At 42.7% G+C, this 21,468-nt stretch overlaps 1 protein-coding gene across 2 annotated transcripts in view; it reads right to left on the reverse strand.

Moving 5' to 3' along the window:
- Positions 1-21,468, reverse strand: part of CDYL (chromodomain Y like) — a 165,994-nt gene that overhangs the window by 76,001 nt on the left and 68,525 nt on the right. For both annotated transcript variants that reach the window (XM_090039348.1, XM_090039349.1), the window contains one exon: positions 10,615-11,281. In XM_090039348.1, coding sequence (XP_089895474.1) covers positions 10,615-11,281 — 667 coding nt within the window. The remainder of the gene's footprint in view (positions 1-10,614; positions 11,282-21,468) is intronic.

Here is a 21,468-nt window from a genome sequence, read left to right on the forward strand (position 1 = left end):
TCACCACTAAAACTGAACATTTTCCATACCCACACTTCCCAAGTGAATGAATCACTAATCAGATAAAACACAATGTGCACTTTGGACTGAATATGTGACTTTCAACCAAGTAATTCAAAATAATTTTAAAACATTACAGTTCACAACATAACAATCAAGTGGGGAAAATAAAAAGTAGGAAGAGAATAAAGGAACAATTGAATGCAACTATGAAAGCAATGAAAATTTTCCCCCCCCCCAGAGTCTCCTCAGAATGAAAACAAGGTGTAAAAAGTTTTCAGGAACTATAATGTTTTTGAAAAACTAAGTGAATATATGCATGAATCAACTGTACATACATCCACATAGAATAAGTATATATAGTTATGAATTAAGGAGACTATATTTAATGACTGAATTCATTATCATCTCAATATAAATTCTAATAAGACCTGAAATAAAACGAAACATTCTAGAAACTATAATGCAGAACATATTGCTTCTCTTATTAAAGAATGAAACAACATCCCCAATCAGTACATTTGGGGTCACCTCCAAAGCCAACAGGAGTCTCTTCAATGACTTCAAATGACTGTTCAGTGGCATCCAGTGAACAAGAAAGTCTTGAACACTCCCTGCCTTCTCAGATTCATCTCTGTGGTTATAGTTTGGACCAATCACTTGAGTACAGTTATTTATGTACTCTAATATGCATATATTATATGTCTTTATAAAGATATTCTCTCATTTTATATTTTTGAAGTATTTTCTTTCAATTAAAGGAGGAAATTGAGCTACGAACAACTTATCTATAACAATATTATACCATCTAGAGTTTGTCTGAAATACATATATGAAATGCTTACAAGATAACTTTGTCATACTTTCTCAAATTTTATTAACCTGTGTGCACACTATTTACTTTTCAAAGCCCAAATACAGATTCTGCTTTAATGCAAGCCATTTAAAGCACTTAAGGTAGGGTAGGTTTTCCTCTACAAACTTTACTACATATAGAACCCATGCTGAAACAGCAGTAACTCAAAATATCAAGTTTGGTTACTGAAACAGACATTTCAATTTCATATCACTTAAAAAAATCCAACCCATTCTGCATAGCATGAGACAAACTTAAGAGATACATTTTTCCAAGATGTTGAGCTGTGATGGCTCTGGCATCTCCAGTAACTGGAATAAGTGTAATTTGTATTACTAAGCATTTCCAAAAGAGAACGTAACCATGGTGCAAATGGTTTTGGAAAAATGTGGCAAAATAAAAAACAACCTTGGAAGAGGGAAGCTGGGCCTGAAAGTAAGCGGCAGAAACCCTGACTTCAAACCTCAGACTTTGGGAGGACTTGCAGGCTAAAGCATAAATGCAGCTGGGAGATGAGCTGCTTACGGTAGATATTTGATTTTGTACCTAAACTCAATCCAGTGCCTAACTATTGGTACAGACATGCCCAGAACATCTGGGGACAATTAAATATTTCACACACATTTAGAGACCGTATTAGTTTGAAAGGCTTTTAAAATGATAGCTGGGAACACTGGGAGACTGCTAGGCTGTCTTGCCTATCTGGAATATAGCATTGCCTTGCTGAAAAATTCCTGCTTTCCCACAAGGATATGCAAGACTGATTATTTAATCTGCATGAGAAACTGTGGCAGGATGGTCCCTAGGGCTGCCATGACCTCCCCTAGCGCCCTACCTACCCGTGCCAACCTGGGTCTTGAATGCACCCTCTATCTCGCCCTCCACGTCTTTGATCTTATTATTATTAATGGGAGGCTGCCTTCCTGCCCTCCTTGGCATGGGGCCAGTCCTGCTATACCGGGATTCCGTTCTATTCCCTGTGCTGGTCCTCTCTCAGGGCCTACTCGATATGCTCGCCCCCCCTCCCAGGCCTGCTCAATATACACGCCCGCCCCTGGGGCCTCTCTCAGACTGCGCCCGCCCCTGGGGCCTCTCTCAATGGGCTCACTCCCCTCCCGGGGCTCCTCAATTACAGGCAGTGCCCGACTTGGGCCTGCCTCCCGTACGTCCCGTGGTCACCCACACTCAGGCCTGTGCCTCGCGCCTCCCACAGTCTCACGCACACTGGGGCCTCGTCTCCCACGCTTCTCACGGTCCTGCCCTCACTGGGGCTTCACTCACGCTTCCCGCGCTCCTTCCCCTCCCCGGGGCCTTGCTCGCGCTTCCCGCACTGGGGCCTTCTATGCCAGACTCGGGCCTGCGCTCGCGCCTCTTGCGCATCCGCCCGCATTGGGGCCTTCTATACTTGCGCCTCTCACGCGCCCGCCCGCACTGGAGCCTTCTATGCCCGGCTCGGGCTTCCCAAGGTTGGGGCTCAGGTGGCCTTAGCCTCACCTGGCCCCCAGACCCGCCTTCTCAGGCCTATGCCCCACTGGGGCTCTTCCCCACTAGCTCAGACCCACCTTCCTGGGCCTACGCCCCACTGGGCTTCTGCCTACGCACGACACTAAACCCTCCCCGAAGCTGCCCACACTGGGCAGGGGTCCGGACACCCCAAACGCAGCGCCTCCTGCAGCGCTAGAAACCCCCCCTTCTATTGGGGAGATCCCTTGAGGCCTCCTCCACCCCTACAGCCTCACCCAGTCCTCCGGTTTTAACAATAACCCGAAACCAAAATCTCCCTCTCCTGGGTTCCAACACAACTTCCACGGAAAACCCCCTCCCTCCGGGGTTCTAACATCAGTTCCAGGCAAAAACCTGGCTCACACTCTCACGTATCTCCTTATCAGGGTCTCCTCCACCCAGTACTGCCAAGCAGCCGCTCTCCAGCCACAGGGCTTCTCTAATGTTCTGCTCAGCTTGCTCACACAGAGCTCCCTCCTTCTCTCAGGCTGCCAGCAGGGGAACTGACTCTGGCCTCAGCAGTCTCTGTTTATAAAGGCCAGGCCCTGCCCCCTGGCGGTCAGCTGACCCAATTAGTTGCCATAGCAACTGGCACCTGCTGCCCTAATGAATGGCAGCTAAACCCATTTACTACTATTCAGTAGCAGGCAACCTAGTGCCCTGCTACAGAAACCCTTAATATTAATGGGCCTAAGAAATACTGAAGATGACTTCTGAACTGTCAATTACAGCAAGCGGCTTTTGACTGTTATTGTGTATTTTGACAGCTCCACTGATTGAAGGAGGGTGAAGAAATGTGTATGGAAAAAGAAAAAGTAATTATTTGGAAAAAGCAAACAATGCACTTTATTCCTGATGTAGCCAATGTTACTTAAGCTCCAAGAAAAGTTATCTAATGACTGATTTTGTATCTTGAGATATCATTATGATCATGTCATTTCCTGCTAAACAGAGATACAAGAGATTTTTTTTAAAAAAGGACTCTGATCCTTTTTTGACACCTCCCAAAATTATAAAGACTCTGAAAAGGGTAAATTAATATGGACCAGTTTGATTCTTTTTTAGCTAGCTTTTGAATGTGCATATAAAGCCAATGTTATTACCTAATGTAAAATTAACTGAATAATGTCTAAGTGTTTTTTTCCCCAGGATGACAGGAATTTTCTGCATATAGACGTATTTCTACCTTATCAAGAACTTTTTCTCATTTTTTTTTTAGAAGCTAAATAAGCTAAACATGTAATGAATTACTGTCGTCACTGGAATAGTGACATAATTTAATAGTTTTTGTATAAAAAAGCTAAATCTATTCCAACACGGAGGAAAGGCAGCAAGAAGGCACAGCAGCCCCCCTGGCTCTCCAGAGACCTAGCGGACCTACTGTGGCTAAAAAGGAAAGCCTACAAAGGATGGAGGACGGGATTCACCTCCAAGGAGGATTACTCCGCGCTGGTCCGGTCCTGCAGGGACCAAACCAGGAAAGCCAAGGCTGCAACTGAACTCCAACTAGCTTCAGGTATCAAGGACAACAAAAAGTCCTTTTTCAGATATGTGGGGAGCCGGAGGAAAAGCAAGGGCAATGTTGGACCCCTGCTAAACCAGATGGGGCAACTGACAACTGACGCCCAGGAAAAAGCCAACCTATTACATAGGTACTTTGCGTCAGTCTTTCACCAGTCACACAGGATGCCCATGCCTGCTATGGGACAGGGAAATCTGGGTGAGGGGGATCCCCTACCCTCCATAAATGCTGACCTCGTGAAGGAACACCTTGAGAAGCTGGATACCTTCAAGTCAGCTGGCCCTGATAATCTGCACCCCAGGGTACTCAAGGAGCTGGCGAGTGTCATAGCACGGATCTTTGAAAACTCCTGGCACTCTGGTGTAGTGCCCGAAGACTGGAAGAAGGCCAATGTGGTGCCGATCTTCAAGAAAGGGAGGAGAGTGGATCCGGCTAACTACAGGCCCATTAGCCTGACTTCTATCCTGGGGAAGATCTTAGAAAAGTTTATTAAGGAGGCCATCCTTGAGGGACTGGCCCAGGCTAACATTCTAAGGGACAGCCAGCACGGGTTTGTTGCGGGTAGGTCTTGTTTGACCAATCTCATTTCCTTCTATGACCAGGTGACCTATCACCTGGACAAGGGAGAAGAGATTGATGTCATATATCTTGACTTCAAAAAAGCTTTTGATCTGGTATCCCACGATCACCTCTTGGCCAAACTGGCCAGTTGTGGCCTTGGCTCCACCATGATCTGCTGGCTGGGAAACTGGCTCCGTGGTCGGACCCAGAGGGTTGTGATTGATGGCAGTCACTCATTGTGGTGCCCTGTGACCAGTGGGGTCCCTCAGGGCTCTGTCCTGGGACCCATACTGTTCAACATCTTCATTAACAATGAGGACATTGGAGTCAGGAGTGGACTGGCCAAGTTCGCCGATGACACCAAACTTTGGGGCAAAGCATCCACGCCAGAAGATAGGCGGGTGATCCAGGCTGACCTGGACAAGCTCAGCAAATGGGCAGACGAGAACCTCATGGTGTTTAACATCGATAAATGCAAGGTTCTCCACCTTGGGAGGAAAAACCTGCAGCACCCTTATAGGCTCGGCAGTGCTACGTTGGTTAGCACTACAGAAGAAAAAGACTTGGGGGTCATCATTGACCACAAGATGAACATGAGCCTGCAATGCGATGCTGCGGCTAGTAAAGCAACCAAAATGCTGGCTTGCATCCATAGATGCTTCTCGAGCAAATCCCGGGACGTCATTCTCCCCTTGTACTTGGCCTTGGTGAGGCCGCAGCTGGAGTACTGCATCCAGTTTTGGGCTCCACAATTCAAAAAGGATGTGGAGAAGCTTGAGAGAGTCTAGAGGAGAGCCACGCGCATGATCAGAGGTCAGGAAAACAGATCTTACGATGACAGGCTGAGAGCCATGGGACTCTTTAGCCTGGAAAAGCGCAGGCTCAGGGGTGATCTGATGGCCACCTATAAGTTTTTCAGGGGTGACCACCAGGATCTGGGGGAACGGCTGTTCACTAGAGCGCCCCAAGGGATGACGAGGTCGAACGGTCACAAACTCCTGCAAGACCGCTTCAGGCTGGACATAAGGAAGAATTTCTTTACTGTCCGAGCCCCCAAGGTCTGGAACAGTCTGCCACTGGAGGTGGTTCAAGCATCTACATTGAACACCTTCAAGAGTAAATTGGATGCTTATCTTGCTGGGATCCTATGACCCCAGCTGACTTCCTGCCCTTTGGGCAAGGGGCTGGACTCGATGATCTCCCGAGGTCCCTTCCAGCCCTAATGTCTATGAAATACTACAAATTATGGGGGAAGGGAAGGGCAGTTCTTGATTTTCAAGTCAGCTGCTACATATTTTGTGCTTAAACCAATAAATTTAACTATGCAGCATCTCCCGAGAAATAGGCTTACCATGATATGTACTTATGCTTTGGTGTGGATAAAGCATGATTAATGTACGATACTTTGACTCCAAATTTTCCCCACAAAACAGTAAGTGTGTGAATGTTATTAAAGCTAGCATTAAGGACATTTTGTTGCTAATGAAATCTTGCTGGAAATAAGATGGTGGGATCTCTCAAAAGCCATTGGTACTGAAGAATTAAAAAAAAAAATCACTGGACTTCAAAAACATTTCTGTCGGACACTATTTGAAATATACGGTACTCAACCTTCAGGGGAACAGCAAGCATGTGAAGCCTCTAATGAAGTTAATTTTGATCTATGACAGCTTATGCTCTCACTCTAATCTATAAAGGTGCATATCTACCATGCCTTGTGACAGACTTCAGATTAACACAGCTAACTACCTCAATTACAAGAAGTAACAGATTTACACAGCATTAAAAATGACCCTTAAATGTTTCTGCACATGCTTCTCAAGCCAAGGCCAGGAAGAAGCAAGCCATACAATCCCCGAATGCTTTTAGGTTCATTTTATCCAACTGTATCCAAGAAAACCAGTTTTAATCTGTATTACAAATTAACTTGTACTATTCAGTGAAGAACAAGCCCTGAGATTATAAGCCTAAAAAGCCTGCTATTCATGAATAGAGCTGTGTTAGTCTGAAGTCAGGCAGAAATCATGGCAGGGTTATACCTCAGGTATTAACTACTTCAGAAAGGCGTGAGCTTTGTAGGTGACAGCCTACTTTGTTAGAGTCTGTGAATGGCATTCATGGATTCTGACAACATAGGCTTTTGCAAAAGCTTATACCTTTCTGAACTGGATAGTTTCTAAGGTACCACACCCTGCCCTGACTGGCCCAATCATTTTGTTGTGGAGTAGTTCAAAAAGACTCTGGTTCCCAGGTTTCTGCCTGTGTATATGGAAAAAGAGTCTTACAGCAAAGTGCAGACTTGCTGCCTTTACCACAAATTGACGTTCAAAGCCTGCATTTTACAGAACTTCTTAAATTTTCATCTCAATGGCTAGAAAAGGCCTACAGATGAAATTGTGGAAAACTGTGATCTTTCTACATTCTGAAGAGTATTTTTTAACCAACCATTCCTCACAAGTGCTCATCTATGTTACAGGAACAAATCTGGGTTAATTTGCATCTAAAATACTTTCGGCAATCATTAAAACCTTACCTCATAGTGGTGTGGCTGCCATTTTGAAATACTCCAACTGTTAATGCGGGCCTCAAGGGACAAGATAATTGACAGGATCTGTTCAGTCATGTGTGTGGCAAATACCAATTACACAACAGGCAGGATGGATGGCTCTAGGGAGCAGCAGAAAACAGCAGACCAGCTGGTCTGCTGGCTGCCTGGAAATAAGAGTCTAGTGGAAATTGAAGAAATGTGCTTTGTCAATGATTTCCTTGTTTTCACTGCTCTGAGAGGGAACCACAAAACCACGCAGGTAAGCATTACCCTTCTGCAATGTGGCCACAGTTAAGGGGTTGTAGGCAGGCCACTGAGGTATTTGAACCCTCCTTAACAGTACCTTTTCCCTTATGCTCAGCCAGAGGACATGCTTAATCCTATAAACCAAACTCACTGGGGAATGCACTGATACAAGCACAACTTCTGTTGTTCACCACTTTCAGGAGTGACAGCTGGACATTTGCCCAGGCCTCTCAGCTCTTCTGTGAATTCCAGTCCATCAGTTTTGACCACTTCTAATTCTTTTCCCCAACTCTGGGTCCATTTTGTCAACTTTTAGCCCTCATTTTGTCCCAATATCTGTTGCCTGTCATTCTTACTCTCACTACAGAAGATCTCTGGTTGGAAATCTTATTACTTGGCTGACTTTCTCCACTACAAAATTCTGTCTTTCAGTTCTGCCTTTTTCCTAGCTAAGTAACTCCTCCTGCTTTCCTTGGTGAAACTGGAGGAGACACAGCAATTTTAGATAAAACATTCAATCACCTTGGAGACAAAATTAAGAAAAGACATGACAGAAGAATACCCCATTCTTGAATGGTCTCCCTCCCAGGCTGCCTGTTCTACTGCAATTCTTGCAACTCATAATGGCATTTTTTCACACCCAGTTCACCTCCTCCATTCCTTCAAGCAGACTGTTCAGCATTTCATGAAGTCTTTTCTCTGTTATTTAGCTAAGTCTGTGACTGCTTTCCTCAGACCTGAGGAAGGGCACATGTCCAACAGCTCTCCCAATTACACAGTTGTCCCAATAAAAGATATCACACAAAAATCCTTGCTTCTCAGACATTTCTTAGACCCTCATGGCTACAACACCATTCCAACCCTACTCCTCTGACAACCATTTTCAGTTTGATGGATTTGTCTTTTCTGACAAAAAGTTTGATGAAAGATTCCAGACCAGCTCCAATAATAAGTCTGTTTTAAAACATTGTTTTATCCATCTGTGGGATTTTTGTTGGTCCTATATATTTTCCCCTGTGAAGAGAGATAAAGGAGATAGAAGTCATGCACTGCCATGATCATGAGAGTCATGAGATGGCTTTGTGCTGACATGGTAGCGTATTGGTTTTCTGGCTAGATGTCTTAAAAAGGCTGAACCAGAGGACAGCAGTTGAGGAAATGAGATAAGCAAACCTACAGCTACACAAATCTGACATGCCCTCTTTCCTCCACAAAAGAGAGTCCTCGATTTCATTTCCTCACTATTCCATTCATTTATCTCCCCATTTATACTTATGGTGCTGTATTGTCTGTCATATGGCCTATGCTACCACCTCTGAGATCTGAATGCTAGACACTTTTGCCATTTGTAGCCAGTGATTTTGCCTTACTGGGATCTTTGTCGATCCTGCTTCTTGCTCTGAAAGCTAGGAGGTGACCATGCTGAAGATAGGACACTGTCCTCTGTCTGCAGATACCAACAATGCACATACTTTAGCTTCACATAGCATCCATCACAAAGCCCCTGGACATCAGTTCTATACACTGGCATATCCTGAGTTTTTCTCCAGCTCCTATTTGTGTCCTGTGAGGTTTATGTTCCTCCTCTGTCCATGCCCATGAAAAGATACTCCTGGCACCAATATGTGCATTACCATGGTTACCTAGCTCATCTGCAGTATAATGGCTGATCTGTGACCTGACATGGAGATCCCAGAGTGGGTTCCTCATTGCCCATCTCGTTCCAACCTCTCTTGCTGTGGCCAGGTTTTCTGAAAATTTGAATAAAATCAAGGCACTGGGCACTGACAGCTGCAGAGACCTCACACTTTTTGTGCCCATATGCTGTGCCTGTAACTGCACTTTTTGGTAATCCTGATTTGGATTTTAAACATTTTTGTCTCCTGTCCATATTCTGATTCACATTCTGTTCCGAGATGCACATTTACTCTTTTGAAATTTGAGTCCTAAAAATACAGTCATAAAAATATGATTGTACACAACGGTATGAACATGTTTCTAATTGTTTGGGATGTTTGCCTTGCTAAGAAATCAAAGATCTTCAGGAGCAAAACAGTGAACAGGGAAGATTTAAACAGAGGGCTCAGTTGCAAAAACAGAAGCAGCTTTTCTCAGTAGTACAATTTTGCAAAACTAACTCAGATATTAGAAGAAGTTTGGCCTTATATCTAAATGGAGTCTTAAATATAAAATAAGATATACAGACACATATTGATAAACTATAAAAAGAAAAGGCAAGACTGAATTCAGTCCAAAAAGCAAGCATTTTCATCTGCCCAACTGACTCAAATTTGCATAGGCACAAAACACATGAATGTTATTCTTAAAACATAATTCTCCTGGGTTCATTCCAGACAACAGTTAGGCAAAATAGAATGTAAACCACAGTAAAGAATCCCTAGTAAAATCACATGTCTATTCCCATCATTTATATTCCTAGCATTCATGACAAATTTGAGTCTTTAACCTATTTAGAAAAAATTCAAGCAATTCAAAAGCAATGGTGTAATCTTTGGGAATGGCACACTGAATGTTAAGTCAAACACAGATGTATCTTATGCTGATTCTGAAAACACAAATTGTCAATGGATCTCAGCAAAAAAAAGTACAGGCAGTCCTGGACTTATAACGTTTTGCACTTACAATGTTTATAAACTGACACACTGTTTCAACTTTCTGACATCAGTTTCAACTTTACAACACTTGATCTGACACCAAGCCATGCCAGTGAACAAGTCTGCTGTGTCACCCATCTCCCTGAAGAACATCTGTCCAAACTTCCTTGGACACTTCCTTTAAGAAAGCAGACAAGACTCCAGAAAAACCTGCAGCCAAGTCTCCTGAGAAGACTCCAGCCAAGAACCCTTCAAAAAGTCCAACCAAGAGCCCTTCAAAACATCCAACAAAAGTCTCCTCAAAGAAGTCCTTCCAAATCAATATGATTGCTATTTACAATATAAATACATTAATGTAGTTATATTACTCATCTATAATTGTTTGGGTACAAAATTCTGGGTTATTTTTGGTGAAAATAGGGCACAGGGCCTTGGTTCAGGAACCAATCCCACATTTATAACATTGTTTCTTATGGGCAAATTGGTTCCAAGTTAGAACGTTTCGACTTAAGACATGGTTTTCAGGAGCCAGTTATGTCATAAATCTGAGGACTGCCTGTAAAAGCTGAAACATTCTAAAAGGCTTTTTCAGTCATAGCTATTTAAAAACAAAGGAGTTGTGAAACTCTTTAGATTTGGTTTAATATGGGTAAAATAGGTCTGCTGAATGAGTAACTGTTTGCACGTGAATTAAAAAAAGAAAAAAAGAGAGCGAGCCCAACTTAACATATAATCCATGTAGACAGTTAACTTCTAAACTTACCTTTTCCATTTATTGTTAATGCTGATGCAATTGTGGCTGTTACTGGCACTGGTAGCTGTGGCACTAGTGGATGTATCCTTGGCCGGCTCCCCATCCTAGCACGCTCTGCACCAGGTCCTAATAAAGCTCCCACTGGCTTTTCTGCTGCTACTTCTGGTGCTACAGAGTCTTCTTGATCCTGCTCTATGTGGTCCAGTTTATCAGGGCTGTCATTCTGAAAGCCATCAACTGCTGTCCTGCTCTTAATGGGACTTTTGGGCACAAGGATTTTGATACCTGATTTTGCAAGGTCCATATTTTTCCTGCCAGAAAGAGATGGTGAATTGTTTTTCCGAAACTTTTGTGTGGCAGTGAACAATTGATTATTTTTTGACTCATGGTCTTTACCAATCACTAAAGATTTAGGAGATGTCTTTGAAAAAGAACTATTGGTAGACCTAGATATTTGTTTTCTGGCATTATTAGGAGAGGTCCTATTTGTCCGAGTTAATGTGCTTTCCTTTTGCTTTTCGTTGTGGCGTCTATTAAATTCATGTATATATTCCTCACAATTCACAAGGTGCTGTTCTGGTTCCCAGGTGTCATCTTCGCTGTCGTATCCTTTCCATCGTACTAAATATTCTGTTTTTCCCTTTTTGTTTTTTCTCTTGTCAACAATTTTCTCTACCTGTTGAAAGAAAAATAAAAAGTTACACATGGCTGGGTATGTAAAGAGCAAAAAACATACAGAAAACAACTACACAGGAAACAGTTTTATAGGAAAGTAAATTAAAAAGACTGTTACAATTCAACAGTGTGGTTGTGCTCTTACATTTATGACCAGTAATGCAGTTTACTACGTTTCATAACACTACTTCCAAATGATCACAGAATACCAAAAATATCCTCCAACAAATATTTTGAGAGTATAAACTCAATATAATGCATCTCAGTTGACAATATGGGCAGAATCCCAGGCCCAGTGAAATTTTGATACTAACTTGAATGATTTTAATCCTTCAAATGAATAAATAATATGTACATGTTATATACCTTGCAGATTTTTTAATATTATTTGGAGATCAAACATATGGCCCATGAAGCTGTGTCATCTGGCATGAGAGGATCCCAGAGAGGCCATGAATTTTTAGGGTGAGATGCATCCTGACCCAGCTAATGAGGAGAGCCCCAGTCATATTCTGGCCTGTGGGGCCAGGTGAGTTTGACATCCTTGGTTCAAGTATTTTATTTAGGATGGAACAGGTGAATTTTTGGCTCGTGGTGAACTATTCCCAAATTTACCAAGGGGATATTGGGCTGGGGAGTCTATGTGAAAGCAGTAGATGGGAAACAAGGTTGGGTTGTACATTGGCACACCCCTAGATTAGAGGAAAGGGACCAGGAGGGGTGGAGTCAGTGGTTTACTTTGGATTTTTTGGGGGGGGGGGGAGGAAAGGGGGAGGAGAGAGGGGAAACTGAGGAGGGCAGGGGAAGTTGTTTGATTATACTTTCTTAGTTTAATATTTTATTCTGTTTTTGTGTTATACTGTAAGTTGCCCTGCATGTTATCTTTTTTAAGTCATCTTCTTGAAAAGAGCAGCATATAAATCTAATAAATGAATTAGCAAACAAACTCAGGAACACAGCTATGCTTTTAGTGAAGGTAAAGAACTGCAGATCAGGAGGGCTGAGCCTGATCCTTGCTGGAGCCAAACTTTTTATATATTCTTGAGCACATCACTGTGCTCCAGGTATCTGCAAAACTGGGAATTTAGGGATCATATTTTTAGAGGAAGTGCAAGAACTGCTCAAAGATCATCAGCCTCTTCATTCCACTTACTCCTGAACTTCAGATGATCCCCACTGATGTTCCCCACGACCCCATTTCAACCTTGAAGCTGCTGTTGCTCTCCTCCTTTCCATATTCTCCTCATTCTAAAAGGTCTCTTCCTTTACACCTCCAGGTCCTAAACCTGATGCTGTGGCTATCATAAGCAAGGCAATGCCATGCAACAAACAGCAGCATTTATCTAGAATTCTGCCAACTGCCTAATGTACAGCAGCAGTACTGTTAAGCACAGTGTAAAAGGAAGGAAGGCACAGTATAAGAGTGAGTATTATGAGTGAAATCATACTTCTAGAATCAACACATCTGGTTAAAAGGCATCTCCAAGTTCTGAAATCATATATTTAAAGTGGCATGTTACTATAGCATATTTGGACTGCAAATGCTTTTTAATCTTTAAAATATGTTTCATTTGAATTACATTAATATTTTAGCTGCATCAGCTGTAAATATGTATGTACCAAATCTCTGTGGAAGAGCCCAGGAAGTCTGCTTTAGTATCCAATCATTAGGATTCTCTGTAACCACATAAATTTAAAGGTAGGAGAACCTTTTTATCAGAGCCCCCTTTACAAATATTGCTTTATCATTCAAGAATACAGTTCTATTCTTTCAACACATGTACACAAGTTATGGAAAAAAAAATTTTAAAAAATCAGTTGCCAAAATATTTAATTAGTGTCCAATGGCTGGACTAAGAATAATTGGAATTTTTAAAAGATACTATGTCCAATTAGATTACTGTTTATGTACTTATTGGACTGATAAAAAATAGGTATGTATAGCAGATTAAAACAGAGCCACTTGCATTTCCTAAAAATATCGTGTGAAAAACATCTTAATAAAAATGCTGATTCAAAGAAAGTGAATAAAAGTTTACCATACAGATGCAAAACAATAAATCAACAAGAACTTAAGACTAGACTGTAAAGCACTTGCCAGTTTAAAATAAAAATGTTAAAATAAACCCTAAAAAAGAAAAGGAAACACCTGCTATTGTACTGTCAAAGAAGCTAGTGATAACGACTCTGTTTTACTTTTCCAATTTCTCTCTTGCTCGTATAACACAAAGATCAAAACACAAACCTCGGAAAAGATGAACTACAGATACTGGGAAAGTATTTTATATTCTCTAAAGACAAATCTTCATAATAAATCCAACCCACTAATGCCACAAAACTTCTAACAATATCTTTTAAAACTATAAAATCAAGGAGAGCCAAATATTAAGGAGATGTTCTTTTAAAGAACTAAGGTAATTAGGAATAGGAATTTAGAAAGGAATCTCATAGAATAAAGACCAACCCACAAACAATAAACAGAAAAATCAAATTATCTGTAGAACAGGCATGATTAAAAGTATATAGATAACTTCACCATATTTAACTATATGCTTCAACACTACATATTTGTTACAAAAAAACCCAACCTGCTTTAATGTTACCCCGTGTGCACAAAGACCATCTTCCTTTTCATTTAATAAAGATGCTTAGTTCACCCGGGCCACAAGGTGCTGACTGCACAGTCGTTACTGTGCAGTTGTACTGACAGATGGCATTTTTGTGATGTTGACTGCGCAGTAGCCCAAGACTAATGTGCAGTAGCGCTGTGTCACACTTTCTGTTGCGCAAAGCCTGCGCAGTCAGTGTCTCATGTTGAAGTGGCCCAAGGGTGTACCTTATTTCTCTAGATTTACACCACAAACTTAGTAGTAATTACTGTGGGATAAATTGCAGAAACATGATAAACTGCATTAGTTGTGCACTTTTTGGATCACCTCAACTTCATTCTATTAATCCGATTCCCTTAGGACCACTCTGAAAATTGCAAACATCTCAGCAACTTTAAGACGGCTGCCATTTTCTTTTAAACTACAGCCACAACGTATTTTTCCTCTCCCCTAAAATGCAGAAAATTCTTATGCTACCTCAATTCATACTAAACAGTGAAACAAAGATTATTTATCCTTACCTACTGGCCTGTTTAAGGTCCAATATTTTGTTCAGAAATCTGGATCAGAAACTGATATTCTGTCTTAAAAATCCTTCCCTTTTCAATGGTACAAGGAAGGAACCTGGAACCTACAACATGCAAAGCCAAGCTTGCAGATGTAGGACTTCAGTGGCAGGGAGAAGAGGCAGCTGGGTCCTAGAGCCTCCCTCTCTCTCACCCAAGGTAAGTCATTCTGGCCCACAGACTATAAAGGTTGTTGACCATTGGTATAAGGCATTTATTTCCATTCTTAATATTACACATTAACACTGACATTATGACATGCAATGTAAGAAATACAGCTCTAGTCCAAGATATTTTAAGTGACCAATTTAAAGTCCTGAGAAATAAACAATAAAGTCAAAATAATAAAAAATATACAAGAAAAAACAGTGATGAATGAAATGGGGGAAGACACAGACCCTTATTGCACTATGAAAGGACCCATAAACCTCAACAGAGAATCAGATGGCCTTATTGACAAAAATATCCCTGCCTGATATGGTCTCAGACTGGACACAAGAGGTAGATGAAACAGCGAATGTATGGGTGGATGGGGAGGAAGTAGTAACAAAAACAGCAGCCAGGTCTGCCTGGAAGGGAGGGACGGCAGCCCCACAGATTTTTCCTCATTGGAGGATGTGGAGGTATGAAGCCTGGAAGGGACTGCCCACCCCCAGTTCCCCAGCAAACCCCAGGGATGGGGTCTGGGGCCAGGGAGGGAGTTTAAACCCCCTCCCCCAGCTCAGTGCACTACCCTGAGCCAGGACATGGCCATGCTTCCTGGTCTCCACTCAAGCAGGAAGCTGGGTGCAGGGGTGGTGGGGACAACAGCTTGGGAGGGACTGCTCCCCCCACAGCAAACCCCAGCTGGTAGCCTGACAGCTCCAGGGGAGGAGCCAGGTCCACCTGATGCTTTGGGACCTGGGCTAGAGTCTCATGTGGGCCATAGTGGGGGATTTTAAAGTGTCTCTCTCCTTCACCTCAGCATGCTAGCCCCTCCACTCGAGCAGGGAAGGGGGAAATCCCTTGGAGCTTCAGTCCCTTCCCTTTGGCAGGCTGGGAGGCATACTATAGTGCCCTCCAGCTTCTGGCCTAAGCCATTGCAGGCAAGTAGCTGCATTTCCTGAATCAAAAGTGAACGTCTATCTACTTGCTTCTCAATTTAATCTCTGTAGCACAAACTAACCTGCAAACACTGAACTGATTCAGCCTCGGTCTTCTTGATTGTCTGCACTTAGCCCAAAAGTCTAGGACAGGCTATATATACAGTTAGACCACAATGTATATACTTCAACATTTAAATTAACAGAAAGGCCCCTAGAGATTACAGTAAACATATAGTGCACTTTGATAAAATATCCCAACATGGAATGGACATAAGTACATCGTAAGCATGTAGCAGGTGATAAAACAGAATATTCAAGATTAACTGAAAAACTCATGATTCCATTTTCCAATCCCACTATGATCCCTTCCTTAAAAGTTGCCTCTGCTTTTAGTTCAGACTAAGTTAATATAGAAAACAGCGCTGGAAGACCTATTGGGTTTCACAATCTCTCTCTCATTACTAAAATGCCTTGGTTCCTGTCACTGAAACCCCCTGGTAAAGAGTAAAGAGGAACAAGGAACTTATTCCAGAATAAGTGTGCATGCATGGATTAATAAGGAACCATTACCATGTGGGTAGTTAGTAAAAAGTCATGCATAAAAGTACATCTGACCAGCTGACTGCGCCTCCACACTACATATTAAATCCATAAGAGAAACCAGTGTTAAACTTCTAATAGTCATATGCTAGCATTCAGACCTGAACGTAGTCAGTGCGGTTTACATTCAGGAAATGCAGTAATTGCTTACAAACCATCAGCTGCAACCAGTGAACTTACTGAACTGGCACAGCAATCACTCACACTGGAACGTCATCAGGATGTCAGCAAAATGAGACCCTACTTCTGTAAAAGTTGTTCCGATCTATTTAAATGAACAGAGGTAATCAGGACTTCATCAGAAAAGACAGCATCTTTCTTGCACATTGCTTTACACCATGCTGGGCCCCTGGGTTCAGTAATGGCTCTGAGAGAAGAATCCTACAGACAATCACAATCGCTACTCCATGCAAGAAACTAGTGTTTTTCAGAAGTCACCATGCAAGTACTGAATGGATTCAGTCCCACCTGTGATATCTGGTGAAATCACAGCTTGACAGATACATACACAATATTCATATATAAAAAAAAACAAAGACAAAAACAAACCAAACTTACCCTTGCTTCTCAAGGTACTTTGCCATGAATATTGGCAGGTGGCATGAACAGATAAAAAAAAGTGAAGAAAAAAAACCTGTTACAATATATTTTTAACGTACTCAAAAACTACTTTAAAAATATTACCTTCAAAGCTTTCAAATTGGAATCGCTACTAGCGAAAGCTAGGTTATAATGCAACAAGTGTACTTCCTACTGGTTCATCTTCATTACATATGATAGGTCCAGGCTAGAAGAGGTGAATTTAAATTATTCCAAATGAGCTAATCTAGCCTAAGTAAAACTAGGCGTGTCCACAAGTGCATCAATGAGCTGTAATTATGGCGCCTTAAGTTAATACCTATAATAACATGTATTAACGTAATGTGCTATAATTGGTGTTACTGTGCAGTAGCACCGCAGTGTGCATGCTTTTTTTGGGGTGCTATTAATGTGCAGTAGACTAATTCTGTGTATTAGGCCATTGTGGTCCCTATTTTCAAAAAAGGGAGGAAGGAGGACCCAGGAAACTACAGGCCCGTTAGTTTTACCTTGGTCCTAGGGAAGCTCTTTGAGAAAATTCTCTCAAAACACATCAAAACACGAAATTATCCAAAAATGCCTTGGTTCCACAAGGGACCAGCAGGGAAGATTTTGCTTACATGGGTTCATTAGAGGCAGATCCTGTCAGACCAACCTGACAGCCTTCTATAACCAGGTCACAAAATCCTTGGATGCAGGTGTCGCAGTGGATGTCGTCTTTCTGGACTTCAGGAAGGCCCTCTACACTGTCTCTGACTCCATTCTCATTAAAAAATTAGGCAACTGTGGCGTCAGTGCCTACACAGTCAGATGGGTCACAAATTGGCTAGAGGGCCGCACCCAGAAAGTGGCGGTGGACGGGTCATTTTTGACCTGGAGGGATGTGGACAGTGGGGTTCCCCATGGCTCAGTCCTTGGGCCCGCACTGTTCAACATCTTTATCAGCACCTTGGACAAGGAGGTGAAAAGTACCTTGTTCAGGTTTGCGGATGACACTAAGATGTGGGGAGAAGTGGGCACGTTAGAAGGGAGGGACAGGCTACAACTGGATCTGGACAGGTTATAAGGGTGGGCGGATGAGAACAGGATGGGTTTTAATAGTGACAAGTGCAAGGTACTACACTTGGGGAGGAAGAACCAGCAACATACCTGCAGGCTGGGGAACTCCCTTCTTGTCAGCACAGAGGCAGAAAAGGACCTTGGAGTCCTTATCGATTCCAAGATGAACATGGGCTGCCAATGTGAGGACGAGACAGTAGGGCCAACCACACCTTATCATGCATCCACAGATGCATCATGAGCAGGTCCAAGGAGGTGATCCTCTCCTTCTATGTGACATTGGTCAGGCCACAGTTGTCTGCGTCCAGTTCTGGGTGCCGCACTTCAGGAGGGATGTGGATAGCATTAAGAGGGTCCAGAGGAGGGCCACTCGCATGATCACGGGGCAGCAGGGTAGGCCCTATGAAGGAAGGCTACGAGACCTGAACCTGTTCAGCCTCCACAAGAGAAAGCTATGGGGATCTGGTGGCCATCTATAAACTTACCAAGGAGGACCAGTGGGGAATGGGAGAGACCCTGTTCCCCCCGAGCACTACCAGGAGTAACTAGAAATAACGGTCATAAGTTGACTGAGAGTAGGTTCAGGCTGGACATCAGGAAGCACTACTTCAGTCAGGGCGACCAGGATCTGGAACCAACTTCCAAGGGAAGTGATGCTTGCTCCTACCCTGGGGGTCTTCAAAAGGAGGCTGGATGAACACCTTGCTGAGGTCGCTTGACCCCAGCATTCTTTCCTGCCCATGGCAGGGGGTTGGACTAGTGTTCTGCTCAAGTCCCTTCTGACCCTACCAACTATGAAACTATTAGAATGGTTTTTGACTGCCACACTAATGCACAGTAGAATGAGTGTAAAGCACATTTAACACCTCATGTAGACTCACCCACAGTGTTGCCAAGTCCACTTATTATTAGCGGAATTGGGCTTGTTTTTCTAAAAGGTCCCTTTAAAATTTTTAGAGTTACGGGTTGCAGTTTTTTGGCCTTATTTTATTTGCAGGTTGCTTATTTTGGGCTTTTTTGTAATACAGCCGTTCCCAAACTGCAGGTCACGGTTGCAGAAACACGATGGAGTTGCATAAGGGCCCAACCCGGCCAGCATCTCGCTTCCGGGCGGGGCTGCTGCTGCTGCTGCCGCCACCCCAGGGATCTGTGCGCCTTCCCCAATGTCTGGCTTGTTCTGGGTAACAGGTAGGGAGAGAGTGGGTGGGAAATGCACCTGGGCAGAAGTGTGGAGCCTGCACCCAGGGCAGTGGCAGGAGCATGGAGATCAGTGGGGGCAGAGTGTGGGTGTGAAGGAGGGTGGGGGGAGTGGAGACCCCTCACACACTCCTCCCCACAGCGCACAGCCCCTGCTGCCAGCAGCAGCAGCCCTCAGGGCACTTGTGGCCTGCACAGGCTTGGGTGCGTGGCTCCAGCCAGCACTGCACAGTGGGAGTTAGGAGTGCAGCCAGCCATCTCTCATGCCCAGCCTTGCACGCACGTGTGCAGCTCTGCATTACCAGGGAAAGCCAGCCAGCTGCCTTCTCAGCTCCATGCTGTGCAGGATCCGGGAAGCAGGAGGTGGGAAAGGCAGTTGGCTCCAGCTTGCACTGCTTCTCCTGCAATTGCGCAGTCCTGCACGTGAGCTACACGGAACCTGTGCAGCGCTGGCTGCAACCATACATTGCAGGGTGCCGGTGCTCGTGCAGGCCATGAGTGCACCAAGGGCTGCACACCATGGCACAAAGTGTGTGCGGGGTCTCCACCCCCTCCACCCTGCACCCCAAAATATCCTATTGCCTCCCCACACACACAGCCACAGGCCCTCACAAGCCCTCCACCCCCACTCACCTTTCTTTAAAATAGGATGGGTTTGTTTTTAAAGGCAGTGCCATTTTTTTTTCTCATGTGACTTGGCAATATGGCACACCCACTTGAGCATATTATGAAGCAACATCCAAACTATGCAGACTTATTTAACTAGCAGCAGAAAGTGACTGTATTAATAGTTAATGAACTATCCTAACTCAAGCTACAGCATATTTACTGCACAACTAACTAGCTGCAGTGCCACTAGCACTGGTGTTTCTACCTCCGTTGCTCTTTTTGAAAGAGCCAGCTTCAATACAAAAGTACCACTTGACATGAATTAGATTTGTTTACATGTTCCTCAAGCTAAGAATGCAGTGAAGATCAACCCTTAAAGATGCTCCCAAAAGTTAAAAGCCATAGAAACAACAAATATTTAGACATTAATGTCCTTGGTTTTTACAGCACCTGGTTAACACGAAGCACTGAAACTAGATACAGGGGAATTTAGTCAAGGTTACGAGCATCCGTGTTGAACACATGGAGATGGAAGTATATGGGGTTTCTGAGGACATTATATATGGCAAAAAAACAGCAAAGCAGATTCTTTAATGAGATGGGCTTTGAATTTTTTTTTAAAGACATAAGCATGGAATACAAAATTTATAGTAGAAACAAGAATACAGACTGAGATAACAAGAGACAGTGGAAGACAGAAGATTTTGACCTTGAGAGTCAAAAATAGGCAGGAAAACAATCCTAAAATATGGCTCAGCAAGTGAAGTTGACACCACAAGCAAATGGCTAATCAGTCAAATCACAAATGAACAACAGCTGGATAATAGTGGTTGGCATGTTGCATACTTTGAGAAGGAAGAGGAAATGTTTCAACGTGGTGAATTTTGCGCTAATGGAATGAGTTTCTTACCATGCATTTCAATGGCAGGACACAGGAAGCATAAAATGATTTTGTCTCCGCCCCTTCCAGATCAGAATTTTTCACATCCACACTTTAACACTGCTCCAGTGACAAACTCAGGATCTCAAACATAGGTAGCAGGAAGTGCCAAGTATTACCTCAGAGAGGTTAAACAAAACTCGGTTTTAGCCTTCACATTCCCTCAGATTTCAACATGAACTGAAGATTTCAAACAATTATGTTCCCTTAGTTATAAGATATAATGACTATGCTTTGTATTTCTAGCAAAGGGAACAATTTATTTCCGGCATACACTAGTCTCACACACCAACCAAGAAAGGATGTGTATGCAGTTTCTCAACACTACTTCCAACTTGAGAAATCTCGCCTCTGACCCACTAAACCAATTTAGGAAGACTTTATTACAAACTGAATCCAGGGATCTTATGCAGCAATGTTCACCACGACTTCTGTAAAGATGATCTGTAAAGATCTAAGTTTATGGCAAAAAGTTATGTTAAAAAAAATTATCAGGCAAAAAGCACATGAACATACACCATTACAGGCCAATTCAGCTTTATAAAAACTCCTCCCCCTTCCCCAACTCTCACTTAACTATAACTGCTAATTTACTTATTAAAAATAATATTTAAGTTACATGAAGTTCACAGTTATTTGAATCAGTGCAACTTAGTCAGATGCATGGTTTAATCATTTGACTTTTTAAAAGGTAGATGTCCTTTTGAATCACTATCAACAATTGTTTTGGCCCAACACACACTTTTGGTCTAGTAGCTTAATTAGAACTTCACTAACAATGTTTTCTTCCAGTTAAACTGATGTTTTTTCTAGATTAGAATTTTTAAATATTAAATTTTTAAATTTAAAATATTAATGAATAACAAAAGTATTTAAAGATAGTCTGCAAAGCATCCTTCAAATTGTTTTATGCCTTTTTCTACAATGTGTGACAAAATTTGTGT

The sequence above is a fragment of the Crocodylus siamensis genome, chromosome 3, assembly GCF_052110815.1.
Source record: "Crocodylus siamensis isolate JL-2025a chromosome 3, ASM5211081v1, whole genome shotgun sequence".
NCBI lineage: Eukaryota > Metazoa > Chordata > Crocodylia > Crocodylidae > Crocodylus > Crocodylus siamensis.